At 41.0% G+C, this 16189-nt stretch overlaps 1 protein-coding gene across 1 annotated transcript in view; it reads right to left on the bottom strand.

Annotated features, from left to right (window-relative positions):
- Positions 1-16189, bottom strand: part of LOC126330639 (glucose dehydrogenase [FAD, quinone]-like) — a 182340-nt gene that overhangs the window by 97411 nt on the left and 68740 nt on the right. The window contains exon 3 of the mRNA XM_049996382.1: positions 6657-6843. Within this exon, the coding sequence (XP_049852339.1) occupies positions 6657-6843 (187 nt within the window). The remainder of the gene's footprint in view (positions 1-6656; positions 6844-16189) is intronic.

Raw genomic sequence — 16189 nt, 5'->3', positions numbered from 1 at the left:
GTGTAAGGTAGTGAGGATGACAACAGTGTGGTTATCCATCTCCACATCCAGCAGAACATTGGAGATAGCAGACAAATAATGAGAAAGGCAAGCCCAGGCCTAGAGTTCTGATCAGCTGATTTGGCAAAATAATTGTGCCACCCATGTAGCACACAGGGCGTGACACGCCAGAAGATAGGGTCATGGCACATGTCTGCGGCAATGTGAGTAGCAGTGACCGGGAACCCATCCAACGTGCATTGTCGTTCTAAATCAATATGAAAACAGCAGATCTCCTGTTGGTCAAATGCTGGTGCAGAGTGTAGACAAGAGAGCACATCTGTGTTTGCATGTTGCATGGTAGGCTTGTACTTAATGGTGTAATTGTAAGAACTAAGACAAAGAGTCCAACACTGGAACCTATGAGCTGTAAGCTCTGGAAACTGTGAGTTTGTCCCAAATAGCACTACCAACAGTTTGAGGTCAGTGATGATGGTAAACCTAGTCCTCAATCTGTGAGAAGTTTCTTTGAGCAGGTGTCAGTGTCTTCAACGCACAGGCGATGGATTCTTCAGTAGCATCATCATTACATTGTGCCAGTACTGCACCAATACCGTAGAGGCCAGTGTTAGCAGCCAAAACAAGGGGACGTGAAGGCAGAAAGGGCGTAAGGCAGGGCACCGAGTGTAATATGTGCTTCAACTGGGTGAAAGCATGCTCACAGGCAGCCCACTACCATAAAAGAACTCCCTTCTTCAGCAACTGGTTGAGTGGGTGCATAACTCAAACTGCACATGGGAGGAACTTACAATAATAATTCACTGTAGCCAAAAAAGCCTGCTGCTCCAGTAGGTTTTGGGGGCATGGGAGAGAGTAAACATCTGAAACGTTGCAGTCAGTGGGTTGAATCTCGTCTTTGTTTATCAAGTGTCCAAAGTATTCCACCTCCTCTTGAAAAAACTGGCACTTTTGTAGGTGGTAGCACTTGAGCAGCATGCAACATAGTAAAGAGCATTTATATGTTATGTAGGTTGTCTTGGTGTATAGCATCCGTAACTGTTAAGTCGTATAGACAATAGGTATCAGCAGGAATGGACATGGTTAACTGTTCCAGGTATCCCTGGGTGATTGCTGGATCCCAAAGGATGGACATTTGTCTTTCTACAAGCCAAAGTGGATCCTGACGACCATAATGCAATTTGATTCCTTATCTAGTGGAATCCGTAAATAAGTATTGGCAAGCTCTACATTAGAAAAATATTTACTGCCAATAAGCTATGTGAGGAGTTCCTCCAGACATGGTATGGGGAAGGTTTCCACATGTACCTGGGCACTGCCTGTTGACCCAAAATCTTCACAGAGCCAAAGGGAGCCATATGGTTTCTTGATCACCACCAGGGGTCTGGCCCAAGCACTAGTTCTGACAAGTACAATTATCCTGGCTTCATGAAGGTGATTGAGTTCGAGCTTAATTGCCATCCACAGGGACAGCAGAAGCAGGTGTGCGCAACAGAAATGAGTCACTGCATACAGGCAGAGAGAAATATGCGTTTTGAAATTAGTGGCGCACCTCAAGTCTGGTTTGAACAGAGACGGGAGAATGACACAAAGTCATCACGTCCCTGGAAGGAAACAGTGGCCAAGACAACCTGAACTTTGTCAGTGATGGAGAACCCAAACAGAGAGAAAGCATCCAAGCTGTAAGGGTTACAGCCAACTGGCTATTGGCAACAAATTCCTTATCAACCATGTAACCCACTTGCACACTGCTGTCATTGTAAACTGACCTCTGAGAGGAAATGGCCAGTCATCATATGCAACCAACATGCGGGAGGGTGGGGCCAACACTGGGTAACCTAGACAAGCATGTATTGGGAGGTTCACCAGGCAAACTGTCGCTCTCATGTCTACTTGGAAACGAATGCTCTGATGTGCAATTGTGAGATTAATAAATAGTTTGATGGTGAGAGGAATGCCCAGGGTAACAATGGCCTGAAATTTATGCACTGACCCTTGACACAAGTTTGTACTGGGGCTTGACTGTCCCAATGGTTGATGGCAAACAGTAAGGAGATGATGATCCTTTCCACAAAGGAAGCAGTGTGCCCAGCAATCTGGATAGTCTGCATATTTGTATGATATGAAAGAGTCAGGACAAGATGGAAGACCCCACTGCTTAAACTGACACCATGTGACTGGCTGCTCAGAGGCCACTGGGGTATCTAAAGTGACTACCATCAGAAAAAGGACTTAGGTGAATTTCAATCCCTTGGTGGCGGCTGAACCGATGTCATCTGGGTATGAACCATAAGGCTTTCATTTGTATTATCTTGAAGGAATGCACAATTTTCAGAATATCATCCAAGGAAGTAATGACCAGCTTGAGAGCTGCAATATGTACTTCCAGGTTAGGCATCAATTGGACCATCATGTCACAAATCAAGGATCTGTATACGAGGTTTCCAAGAATGGTTTGCGCAGGTGAAATCACAATGTTGACTCAGTCCCTTAAAATCCATCACCCGCAAATGGTACAACTGACCCAGTTGCTTGTGGCATTGATGGAACTAAAGACATGATCAACCACATGGAAACATTGCAAATAATACACTCCTGGAAATGGAAAAAAGAACACATTGACACCGGTGTGTCAGACTCACCATAGTTGCTCCGGATACTGCGAGAGGGCAGTACAAGCAATGATCACACGCACGGCACAGCGGACACACCAGGAACCACGGTGTTGGCTGTTGAATGGCGCTAGCTGTGCAGCATTTGTGCACCGCCGCCGTCAGTGTCAGCCAGTTTGCCGTGGCATACGGAGCTCCATCGCAGTCTTTAACACTGGTAGTATGCCGCGACAGCATGGACGTGAACCGTATGTGCAGTTGACGGACTTTGAGCGAGGGCGTATTCTGGGCATGCGGGGGGCCGGGTGGACGTACCGCCGAATTGCTCAACATGTGGGGCGTGAGGTCTCCACAGTACATCGATGTTGTCGCCAGTGGTCAGTGGAAGGTGCACGTGCCCGACGTGCCTGGGACCGGACCGCAGCGACGCACGGATGCACGCCAAGACCGTAGGATTCTACGCAGTGCCGTAGGGGACCGCACTGCTACTTCCCAGCAAATTAGGGACTCTGTTGCTCCTGGGGTATCGGCAAGGACCATTCGCAACCGTCTCCATGAAGCTGGGCTACGGTCCCGCACACCGTTAGGCTGTCTTCCGTTCACGCCCCAACATCGTGCAGCCTGCCTCCAGTGGTGTCGCGACAGGCATGAATGGAGGGACGAATGGAGACGTGTCGTCTTCAGTGATGTGAGTCACTTCTGCCTTGGTGCCAATGATGGTCGTATGCGTGTTTGGCGCCGTGCAGGTGAGCGCCACAACCAGGACTGCATACGACCGAGGCACACAGGGCCAACACCCGGCATCATGGTGAGGGGAGCGATCTCCTACACTGGCCATACACCTCTGGTGATCGTCGAGGGGACACTGAATAGTGCACGGTACATCCAAACCGTAATCGAACTCATCGTTCTACCATTCCTAGACCGGCAATGGAACTTGCTGTTCCAACAGGACAATGCACGTCCGCATGTATCCCGTGAAACCCAACGTGCTCTAGAAGGTGTAAGTCAACTACCCTGGCCAGCAAGATCTCCGGATCTGTCCCCCATTGAGCATGTTTTGGACTGGATGAAGCGTCGTCTCACGCGGTCTGCACGTCCAGCACGAACGCTGGTCCAACTGAGGCGCCAGGTGGAAATGGCATGGCAAGCCGTTCCACAGGACTACATCCAGCATCTCTACGATCGTCTCCATGGGAGAATAACAGCCTGCATTGCTGCGAAAGGTGGATATACACTGTACTAGTGCCAACATTGTGCGTGCTCTGTTGCCTGTGTCTATGTGCCTGTGGTTTTGTCAGTGTGATCATGTGATGTATCTGACCCCAGGAATGTGTCAATAAAGTTTCCCCTTCCTGGGACAATGAATTCACGGTGTTCTTATTTCAATTTCTAGGAGTGTAGTTTGACAGCAACAAACAAATCTCGTCAAATGTGAGTGCAACCTCTTTGCAGCTTGCAAGTTATAAAAAGTACCAAATTTGATGTAAACTGAAATATGTTACATTGGAGTAAAGCACTTTATTCTTCACTCTTAATTCTAAATATCATAGTCATGATGTTAAAGGACGGTTTAAAAATTGTTAAGTTTGCTGATGACATGAGCCAGGTTTCAAACTTAGGGTTAACAGAGTCAATCCTGATGATAGATGAGTGGACCTACTTCTGGTTGACAGCATATAAATAAGTCTTAAGCTCGCAAAGACTATTTCAGAGAAGTAAAAATGACTTAGTTTTAATAACTTTGTGACTAATGTTTCTGCACGTCAACTATTAGGAGCCATTGCCAGCAAATCACAGCTCTTTCTTGAGTGCCACTTGCCTGCTTTGTAGAGCCTGATCAAGCATGGCTGATTGCACATTGACAACATTTCCCCCTGGTACTGCCATACGTTAAATGCAAAGATATTTTATTCAAACTACAGGACCAAAAGCAGGTATTAATGGTCATACAGTAAATGACAAACTGTGTGTAAAATTCCTTGCAATTCAGGTCAATAAGAAGTTAAACCAGATTTAACACATAGATAAATTAATCAAGAAGCTCAGCACAGCACAGCACGTTTAGCTTGAAGAAGTGCCTCTTGATGAAAAGGCAATCATGTTGGGTTATTTTACATATTTACACTTCCTGTTGTCTTACAGAATTATTTTCTGTGGCAATGTAACTGACACAAATGAAGTATTTATTCAGGATAATACATCAATAAGAATATTGTGTAAAGGTAAGAAGTGTTCACCTTTGACAAGCCTTATCAAGGTTCTTAAAATTTTACATTGACTCCACGCACATTTATTTCTGAATGGTTTTTACTACTGACCATAGAAATCAGTTTCAGTGGAAATGTAATCTACAATATCATAACAGGAGACAAAAATAATTTTTGTCTTAACTTTGCCTCCTTGCTATGGACTGGATGGACTTACATACTTTGGTGCAACAGCATTCAACTTGTGGTGCTGTATCATTCAGAGATCACAGTCCCACACCAAAGTCAGCAACACATATCTATACCACAGATGTTATGGAGGTCTCACTGCAATCTACAACTACACATGGGAGGTGCTCCTGAAGACCCTATCTCCCTCTCAGTATAGCAGCACCCTCACACTGAGGTCAACATAGTGTCGAACATGCAAGAATTCAACCCCAGTTTGACACCTCAGCAACAGCAGACATCACTGCACAGGACAATGACTTTTATCTTTTCAGATGAACTTACACTGTTGTAAATGTTGACCATTGTACCTCACTGGGAACAGTTTGTTACTTAGTGCACCAAGTGATGCTTTCATAACCAATGACAGTTTTAAATTATCAAGCAATCTTGTTACAAAGAACTGTGGCAAAGTTAAGTATATCTTTTATTCAAATATGTGAAAAAAAGGAACTAATATTTCAATGTTTTAGTTTGATGAGCCTTCTCCCAGAGCAATCAAAGAACCCACAGTTGTGGCCCGATGAAAGTAATTTTGCCTGGTCACAACACAACTTTCAACATAAACTAAGAAACTGGGTGTTCCTGCCAGTCCAAAGGAAAATAAAGAACACAGCGCAGTAGGCACTCTGTCTGCATATTATCTGAATATCTATGCTCACGGACTGAAAATACCTGTTAGCTACATAGCCAATTCATTGTAAGTCTGCACGACGAGTAGTTGCATAATCCATTCAGATATTGGTAGTGAACGTGTAACTAACCATTTTATTTGAAAAATACCAATGTAATACAGTAAATACCAAGTTAAAATACACAACAAACCATTAGCTAAAATACTGAAAAGAACTGCTGAGTCCTCATTTGCTACCATTTATCTTCTATGTCTTTTGTATCCCTACTAGTAACTCTCTCTCTCTCTCTCTCTCTCTCTCTCTCTCTCTCTCTCTCTCTCTCTCTCTCTCTCTCTCTCTGTGTGTGCTGTGTGCTGTGTGTGTGTGTGTGTGTGTGTGTGTGTGTGTGTGTGTGTGTGTAAGTCGCTCCCAAGTGATTTTCATTGTTCCAGAAATTTCCATACTGAACAAATACTAAGTTACCGGCAGAAGATAGACGGTAGCTATTTAATATCTGAGAGATCAGCAGTTCGTTTCAGAGTAGCAGCAAGAGTATGTTTAGCACTAAGCAGTACAGGAGTTGCTTCTGTTTTGTTAATGCATACCTCAACTTATTCCACATGCCTTAATGTCCTCCTTCCTGATGAGACCTTTAGAACACAATGAATGGATGACTTCATCAATAAAAAAAAAATTTTTTGCTTGGTTTGTTTAATCACTCAAAAAAATGTTGGTCTATCCTTCACAATAGCAGCAGTACTCCATCTATAGGTTTACGTTATCAATGGGAGAATTTCTGATAGTGGGGAGGACAGGATATTTCAGTCACACTGATTAGCTTATTTTCTTCCATATGAACTTCCTTATATCCCCTCAATCCATTACACTGCTTCTGAACAAATCATTTTTATGATAAATTATGACTGCAACTATAATTATCAATTATTTTATACATTAAATGTGAGATATGGAAGAAATTTCATTTTCTGACTTACAGTCTTTTATGTTTATCCCACGTTGCTCTTCAGCTCTTCTAAAATATGGCAGCACATCATTGTAATGCCATCCATCATTACCTCTGTCTCCCCAATAATCATAATCCTTCTTATGCCCACGAATATACATGGCATAATTGAGTGCACCAGATCCTCCTACAACTTTTCCCATTGGCCAATTGCTTGACTATTATAAAAAAAGATTTTTTCAGTTTACCATAGTAATTTTTAGTAATTATATGCCTAATCCAATTAAGAAAACCAAAAACAAAATGGTCATGACATAATTGGGAGCTGTTGAACCTATATTGCAAACTGATAAGAAAACTGTCAAGAATTGCAATTAAAAATCTATAAAACAATTTAGTCTATGATTTGAACTGAAAATATAATCATAATAGGGATAACCAATGGATAATTCTACATCATTTAAAGCCGTTCAGGAGGTACATAGGAGAAAATAACATCATATTTTCACAGTCATTATGACAATTAAACATATTTAATGTGAACAAGCAGGTATAACGTCTAGAATACATGTTGTCTGTCAGAAACTAAAAAAGGAGAGACAATAATAATATGTAGATGCAAATACACTGAAGCACCAAAGAAACTAGTATAGGCACACATATTCAAATACAGAGACATGTAAACGGGCAGAATAAGGCACTGTGGTCGGCAGTGCCTATGTAAGACAGCAAGTGTCTGGCACGTTTGTGAGACTCGTTACTGCTGCTGCAATGGCAGGTTATCAAGATTTAAGTGAGTTTGAACATGGTGTTATAGTCGACACACAAGCGATGAGACACAGCATTTCCGAGATAGCGATGAAGTGGGGATTTCCTCATACGTCCAATTCATGAGTGTACCATGAATATCAGGAATCCAGTAGAGCATCAAATCTCTGACACTGCTGCAGCTGGAAAAAGATCCTGCAAGAACGTAACCAACAACAACTGATGAGCATTCTTGAACATGACAGAAGTGCAACTCTTCTGCAAATTGCTGCAGATTTCAATGCTGGGCCATCACCAAGTGTAAGTGCGCAAATCATTCAACGAAACTACTGAGCGAGGTGGCGCAGTGGTTAGCACACTGGACTCTCATTCGGGAGGATGACGGTTCAATCCCGTCTCCGGCCATCCTGATTTAGGTTTTCCGTGATTTCCCTAAATCGTTTCAGGCAAATGCCAGGATGGTTCCTTTGAAAGGGCACGGCCGATTTCCTTCCCAATCCTTCCCTAACCCGAGCTTCCGCTCCGTCTCTAATGACCTCGTTGTCGACGGGACGTTAAACACTAACCACCACCACCACCACTACCACCATTCAACGAAACATCACCAACATGGGCTTTCAGAGCTGAAGGCCCACTTGTGTACCCTTGATCACTGCACAACACCCCTGATACGTCTATATATTACTCTGAGAGGTGACACATATGTAAACATCCTGTCTGATCTCCTGCATCCATTCATGTCCATCCTGCATTCCAACAGACTTGGGCAATCCCAGCAGGACAATTCCACACTCCACATGTCCCGAATTGCTATGGAGTGGCTCCAGGAACACTCTTCTGAGTTTAAATACTTCTGCTGGCATCCAACCTCCCCAGACATGAATATTATTGAGCATATCTGGGATGCCTTGCAACGTGCTGTTCAGAAGAGACCAACTCCCCTTTTTTACTCTTACAGATTTATGGACAGCCCAGCAGGATTTGTGGTGTCAATTCCCTCCAGCACTACTTCACACATTAGTTGAGTCCATGCCATATCATGTTGCGGCACTTCTGCATGCTTGTGGGGAGCCTACACAGCATTAGGCAGGTACACCAGTTTCTTTGGATTTCAGTGTAAAAATCAAGAGGAGCAGCTACAAAGGAATAAAAGTAAACAATGGAAGTTAATTAAAATGCAAGATAAAAAACTAATTTGAAAAACAAATTAAAAGGAACAATTGATTAATAATTATCCAGTAGCTTGCGAATGAAACAAGAATGACAAAGATCAAGACAGAGAAATAATAAAGAGAAAGTAAACTGACTGGTCCCATACCAGTGGAAAACTGCTACAAGCAAATGAGAGGAGGCAAGAGAATAAAATATTTCATCCATTTGTCATTACTTTACACATTATGTTTGGTAAATTCCATCATGAAGGAGTTATACATTAACTGACATAAATTACCATTGCTGGCTTTTTTCTAAAGTAAGATAACAACAAATTATGAATAGTCCTAATCTACATCTACTGATAATTGTTGTAAATGTTTCAGATTACATTATGTACGTATATTAGCAGAAAAACAGCCACTCTGAAAAAGGCCATTGCTCTTCCATCTATACTATTCACCTGTGATTTTATCTAATACTTTAAACAGAGCATTTATGTAACTTTACGCACACCACTATCTGCTGTCCATACACTGGCAAAGTCAAAATCTACCTAATAAAGATATTACAGTCAAGTAAAATTTACATTAGAGAGTCTAAATATTTTGATGCATTGTGAGAAGAGAGGGCAAGAGTGCCGTGCATTCCATCACCAAGAGGGCGAACCTTCAGAAATGTGGAATGAGTCAAGATATGCATTAACAACATAAAAGCAACTCTTACCACTGTAAGCTGTATACACTATTAACATTAAACTATCACCACAACACTTAAGATCATTTGTGCTTATGCTAGATAACTTAACCTAGTAAATTAGCATGAAAAGTACTACTTTTAAAAAGTTGCTGTTTCCTCAGTGTTGTTGTTATTGTTCTTGTTGTTGTGGTCTTCAGTCCAGAGACTGGTTTGATGCAGCTCTCCATGCTACTCTATCCTGTGCAAGCTTCTTCATCTCCCAGTACCTACTGCAACCTACATCTTTCTGAATCTGTTTAGTTTATTCATCTCTTGGTCTCCCTCTTTGATTTTTACCCTCCACCCTGCTGTCCAAACTAAATTGGTGATCCCTTGATGCCTCAGAATATCACCTACCAACTGATCCCTTCTTCTAGTCAAGTTGTGCCACAAATTTCTCTTCTCCCCAATTCTATTCAATACCTCCTCATTAGTTATGTGATCTACCGATCTAATCTATTCTCTTCTTGTCTAAATTATTTATCGTCCACGTTTCACTTCCACAAATGGCTACACTCCATACAAATACTTTCAGAAAGGACTTCCTGACACTTAAATCTATACTCAGTGTCAACAAATTTCTCTTCTTCAGAAATGCTTTCCTCACAATTTGCCTGTCTGCATTTTATATCCTCTCTACTTTGACCATCATCATTTACTTTGCTCTCCAAATAGCAAAACTCATTTACTACTGTAAGCGTCTCATTTCCTAATCTAATTCCCTCAGCATCACCCAATTTAATTTGACTACATTCCATTATTCTTGTTTTGCTTTTGTTGATCTTCATCTTATATCTTCCTTTGGAGACACTGTCCATTCCGTGCAGCTGCTCTAACAGGTTCTTTGCTGTCTCTGACAGAATTATAATGTTATCGGCAAATGTCAAAGTTTTTATTTCTTCTCCATGGATTTTAATTCCTAGTCCAAATATTTCTTTTATTTCCTTTACTGCTTGGTCAATATACAGATTGAATAACATTGGGGATAGGCTCCCTTACCAACCACTGCTTCCCTTTCATGCCCCTCGACTCTTATAACTGCCATCTGGTTTCTATACAAATTGTAAATAGCCTTTCGCAACCTGCATTTTACCCCTGCCACCTTCAGAATTTGAAAGAGATTATTCCAGTCAACATTGTCAAAAGCTTTCTCTAAGTCTACAAATGCTAGAAATGTAGGTTTGCCTTTCCTTAATCTATTTTCTAAGATAAGTCGTAGGGTCAGTATTGCCTCATGTGTTGCAACATTTCTACGGAATCCAAACTCATCTTCCCTGATGTCAGCTTCTACCAGTTTTTCTATTTGTCTGTAAAGAATTCATGTTAGTATTTTGCAGCCGTGGCTTATTAAACTGACAGTTCAGTAATTTTCACATCTGTCAACACCTGCTGTCTTTGAGATTGGAATTATTGTATTCTTCTTGAAGTCTGAGGGTATTTTGCCTGTCTCATACATCTTGCTCACCAGATGGTAGAGTTTTGTCAGGACTGGCTCTCCCAAGGCTATCAGTAGTTCTAATGGAATGTCGTCTACTCCCGGGGCCTTGTTTCGACTTAGGTCTTTCAGTGCTCTGTCAAATTCTTCATGCAGTTTCATATTTTACATTTCATCTTCACCTACATCCTCTTCCTTTTCCATAATATTGTCCTCAAGAACCTCGCCCTTGTATAGACCCTCTATATACTCCTTCCACTTTTCTGCTTTCCCTTCTTTGATTAGAACTGGATTTCCATCTGAGCTCTTGATATTCATGCAAGTGGTTCTCTTTTCTCCAAAGATCTCTTTCATTTTCCTGTAGCCTGTATCTATTCTTATCCCTTGTGATATATGCCCCTATATCCTTACATTTGTCCTCTAGCTATCCCTGTTCAGTCATTTTGCACTTCCTGTCGATCTCATTTTTGAGACATTTGTATTCCTTTTTGACTACTTCATTTTACTGCATTTTTTGTATTTTCTCCTTTCATCAATTAAATGCAGTATCTCTTCTGTTACCCAAGGATTTCTATTAGCCATCATCTTTTTACCTACTTGATCCTCTGCTGCCTTCGCTATTTCATCTCTCAAAGCTGCCCATTCTTCTTCTACTGTATTTCTTTCCCTCATTCTTTCAATCATTCCCCAACCTCTGGTTCTTTCAGTTTATCCAGGTCCCATCTCCTTAAATTCCCACCTTTTTGCAGTTTCTTCAGTTTTAATCTACAGTTCATAACCAATAGATTGTAGTCAGAGTCCACATCAGCTCCTCGAAATGTCTTACAGTTTAAAACCTGCTTCCTAAATCTCTGTCTTACCATTATATAATCTATCTGAAACCTTCCAGTTTCTCCAGGCTTCTTCCATGTATACAACCTTCTTTCATGATTCTTGAACAAGGTGTTAGCTATGATTAAGTTATGCTCTGTGCAGAATTCTACCAGGCGGCTTCCTCTTTCATTCCTTACCCCCATTCCATATTCACCTACTACGTTTCCTTCTCTTCCTTTTCCTACTATTGAATTCCCGTCACCCACGACTATTAAATTTTCATCTCCCTTCACTATCTGAATAATTTATTTTATCTCACCATACATTTCATCAAACTCTTCATCATCTGCAGACCTACTGTGGTAGGTGTGGGCTTCGTATCTATCTAGGCCACAATAATGCGTTCACTATACTGTTTGTAGTAGCTTAACTGTGTTATTCACTATGAAAGGATACAGAATTACTTATTGGGAAAATTTCAATATGTATTAAAGCTGTGAAATGTTATGTCTCCTAGTCACCTACAAATGAGCAAGTGTGTGTTGAAGCAGTTATGTTTTCTAATTTAGTAATAAGTGAAAGATATGAAAAAGATCAAGTACTCCAAGAAGGTCCATTACTTATATGGGAATAATATTTTCATATCTTTTGTATTTATTTTGTGTTTTATTGTACGCCAGATGGCATTAATCAGTAGAAATCTTGGCAACACTCGCTCTTAGTTGCTATTATCCACCTTCACCTCTACAACTGGATTACCTGGGATAATTTTGACTTGTGTTATATGGTGCTCCAGCTGGTGAGTGAGTGGTTTCCCCACCGCAAGACATAAATGGAATTTGAATTAGTATTATAATTTTGATATGCCTATGTAACAAAGTAGTAGTGGTTGAACTCATACGGTTTTCAGTCAGGAAATACTGCTTCTATCAAGAACCAATGTTTGGTGTCATGGCCTAACAGACATTTTTAATCTGTTGCCATGTGAAGTTCATTTGTATCCAGTACATGTTGTTGGCCCTAAAGTGAAGGTTACAATGTTGGTGATGAGGAGGTTCCTAAATTGGTTTGCCAAATGCAACATTTCTTGAGTTTTGGCACTGACAGCTAAACCAGCTTCAGAAATCATCAAGCAGTTAATCAGTTTTACACAGCAGCAGTCACAGGATCTTACAGCCATTCAAAAAGGCTCAAGAAGATGTCAAAAATGTCTCGTGCTGCAGCTTCAATCAAGTGATGTTAAAAGTCCAGAATACCAATGGGTATTTTTGCTGACTACAAATCCGTAGGTAGGTTATTATTGGTATTTACTTGGTTCAAAAGTTATTGTCATTGTTAATGTGTCTGTGTTGCCATTGTCTAATATATTTTCTTTATATCCAACTATTTTTCTAACAAAACACACATGATAGGGGTGAGAATGCAATTCTTAAATCATCACAAGTCAGACCTCTAAGTAGCTATCCATCTTGAATCACAGGTTTTGATTGGCTGAGTAGATAATGTAAGCTGAATGTAAGGGTAAGGCGTGTGTGTGTGTGTGTGTGTGTGTGTGTGTGTGTGTGTAAGAGGTGTCATATGTGGAAAGTTTAATGTGTGATGTAAGATTTGCTTAGCCCCAGATGAGGAGATCCACACACACAATCCTTAAGAAAGTAAGACCTCGCTAAAAAGCTAGTCTATTTGACTGTTTGGTGACTTTAAGCAAACCAATAATGTAAAAGCACACACTGATTCTTATACCTTGTCTCAACCAGATGAAGTTTTTAACTTTCAAGAGGAAAACTCTTTTCTATAATGGATTTAGCCAAGGCATATTATCAGTTACTTCTTGCTGATGACTTAAGGAAGGTTTTAGTCTTGATCATACCATTTGTTCTCTGTCAATATAACATGTTGCTTTTTGGTGTGGTTAGCACTCTTGCCGTATTCCAGAGAATTCTTAGACAAACTATTGCAGGAATTCCATGTTGTGTAAACTACCTCGGTGATATTATGCTCACTAGCTGCATGTCAGAAGAACATGCCTGTTGGAGCTCCGAAGTGTCCTAGGGGTTTGAAGACATGCAGCGATACAGCGATCGAGAGTATCCCAGACGTGCTGGATGGGGTTTAGGTCTGGAGAACAGGCAGGCCACTCGATTTGCTTGATATCTTCTATTTCAAGGTACTTCTCCACAATGGCAGTTTGGTGGGGCCGTGCATTATCATCCATCAGGAGGAAGGTGGGACCCACTGCACCCCTGAAAGGGTGGACATCCTGGTGCAAAATGATGTCCCGATACACCTGACCTGTTACTGTTCCCCTGTCAAAGACATGCAGGGGTGTACGTGCACCAATCATAATCCCACTCCACACCATCAAACCACGTCCGCCATACAAGTCCCTTTCAAGGACATTAAGGGGTTAATAACTGGTTCCTGGTTCACGTCAGATGAAAACCTGATGAGAATCACTGTTCAGACTACTCCTGAACTGATCCATGAACATAATAACCTGGGACCACTGTTCCACTGACCATGACCTGTGTTCTTGACACCAGACTTTATGGGCTCTCCTGTAATCAGGGATCAGTAAAACGTACCTTGCAGGTCTACGGGCGAATAAACCATGTCTGTTCAGTCGCCTGTAGACTGTGTGTGTGGGGACAACTGTTCCAGTGGCTGCGGTAAGGTCCCGAGCAAGGCTACCTGTAGTACTGCGTAGCCGTCTTTGGGCACTGATGGTCAGATATCGGTCTTCCTGTGGAGCGTACACTATCAACGTCCCATACTGTAGCACCTGGACATGTTTCCTATCTGCTGGAATCGTGGCCATAATATTGAGATCACACTTTGTGGCACATGGGGGGCCCATGCTATGGCCTGCTGTCTTTAACCAGCCTCCAGTCACCTAGTATTCTACCCCTCATAACGTCATCAATACGTGTTCTTTGAGCCATTTTCAAAACACAGTCACCGTTAGCACGTCTGAAAACGTCTGCATACTTCCTCGCCACACTGTACTCTGACATGCACCAACATACCTCTGCTTATTTGGACCGCTGCCAGTGACACCGTGCGACGACCACAGGTGAAATGCACCACATGGTCCTACCTTAATGTGATTTAATCCCACAAGTTGCCAACCAGAGCATTGTTTCCCCATGTATCTGCATTAACTTTAATTTATGATCATGAGTGTAGGTACGTCACGTGAACTTCCATAGCAGGTAAATATAAGGCTCCCCAGCAGCTGATTTGGTCTCAGACGCTATTATCTGACTTTGCCTCTACAAGTGAACAATGACAACTGCTCCTGTTTACCTGGTCTGATTTACACTTTTGCTGTATAGTGCTTTGGCTGATGAGCATATTTGTTTCCATTACCATTAGACTTAAGTGGACTTGCTTAATATAATAATTTCCTACTGCATGCATAATGAAGTAGTAATGTTTAAACTTACTTGTATATCACTGTCAGACAAGACTAGATTTTAAATTAATTTATATTGAGAACTATTATTGTTCAGTTTCATGGACTAATACTTGTAGATAGTGGAAGCTGTTGTTACAGAAAATTTATTCGTGTTCAATAAATGTTGTTTGCCCTAAAGTGAGGGTTGCAATGGGTAGTTTAATATTGACATGTATATAATCATAAGCTTCAAAGAAATAGTTATCATTCTTCTTTGCATTGGTAGAAATTCACAATATTTTAGTTATATTAGATGAGAGATTGAGTATCCAACAGCGCTCTAAACCCTACACAAGGAGGCCAAGTTTGCCCAAAAATTATTTTCATAATTTGAATTCTGATTCTCTAAATCACAATTCAGTTGAACCCAGTACAGAGTACCTTTATTTGGAACAGAGTGTTGAAATTCTAAATCAATAAAGAGAAAAGAAAGATTAGTGTTTAATTTCCTGTTGATGAGGAGGTCATTAGAGACTAAATACAAACTTCATTTCAGAAGGAAATTCACCGTGCCCTTCTCAAAGATACCATTCACAGAAAACCTAAATTTAAATGGCAACAAGATAGTTGTCGTCCTAAATCTGAGTACAGTGTAGTTAGCACTGTGCCACCATTTTGGTGGGGGTACTTAAAAAGGCCCCTGAAAAATGTGCAATTCTTTATTAAATATAATATTCTTACTGTTCAATTTTGTTGAATGAATGCTAACTTTAGATGTATTGTCCCAGAAGACAATTTCATAAAACAAAAGTAAGTGAAAACATGCAGAATAAGTCAACACACTTGTGTTTAAATTTAAAATGTGCCAAACTCAGTTCCTTGATTAAATTTTATAGGAGTGAACTTGTAACCCAGTGTGACCCAGAAAAATTTCACATGCAGTGTTTCATTCAATGTGTAATAGTTAATGTCTACTTCTGATATTAGCAGGTCACTTTTACTTGTATGAAATTGCATAATATTAGTTCTGAGGTTAATATGAATTAAACTGTCAGCTGTTGGTCTGTGTCTGTTAACACTGATTTCCAGCCAAGATCAGTACAACTGCTTCATTAGCATATGGTACAGTTTTTGAATCATTCTTTAAAGTAATTGAAGATTATTTATTAAGACATGAACAGGAATGGACCCAGTACTGAACCTTGTGTAACCACTCTATGAATTCCACAATAGTTTGGATCCACACAATCAAAGGTTTTGG

This window comes from Schistocerca gregaria, chromosome 2 (genome assembly GCF_023897955.1).
Source record: "Schistocerca gregaria isolate iqSchGreg1 chromosome 2, iqSchGreg1.2, whole genome shotgun sequence".
Taxonomy (NCBI): Eukaryota; Metazoa; Arthropoda; class Insecta; order Orthoptera; family Acrididae; genus Schistocerca; species Schistocerca gregaria.
This window is presented reverse-complemented; position numbering and strand designations above follow the sequence as displayed.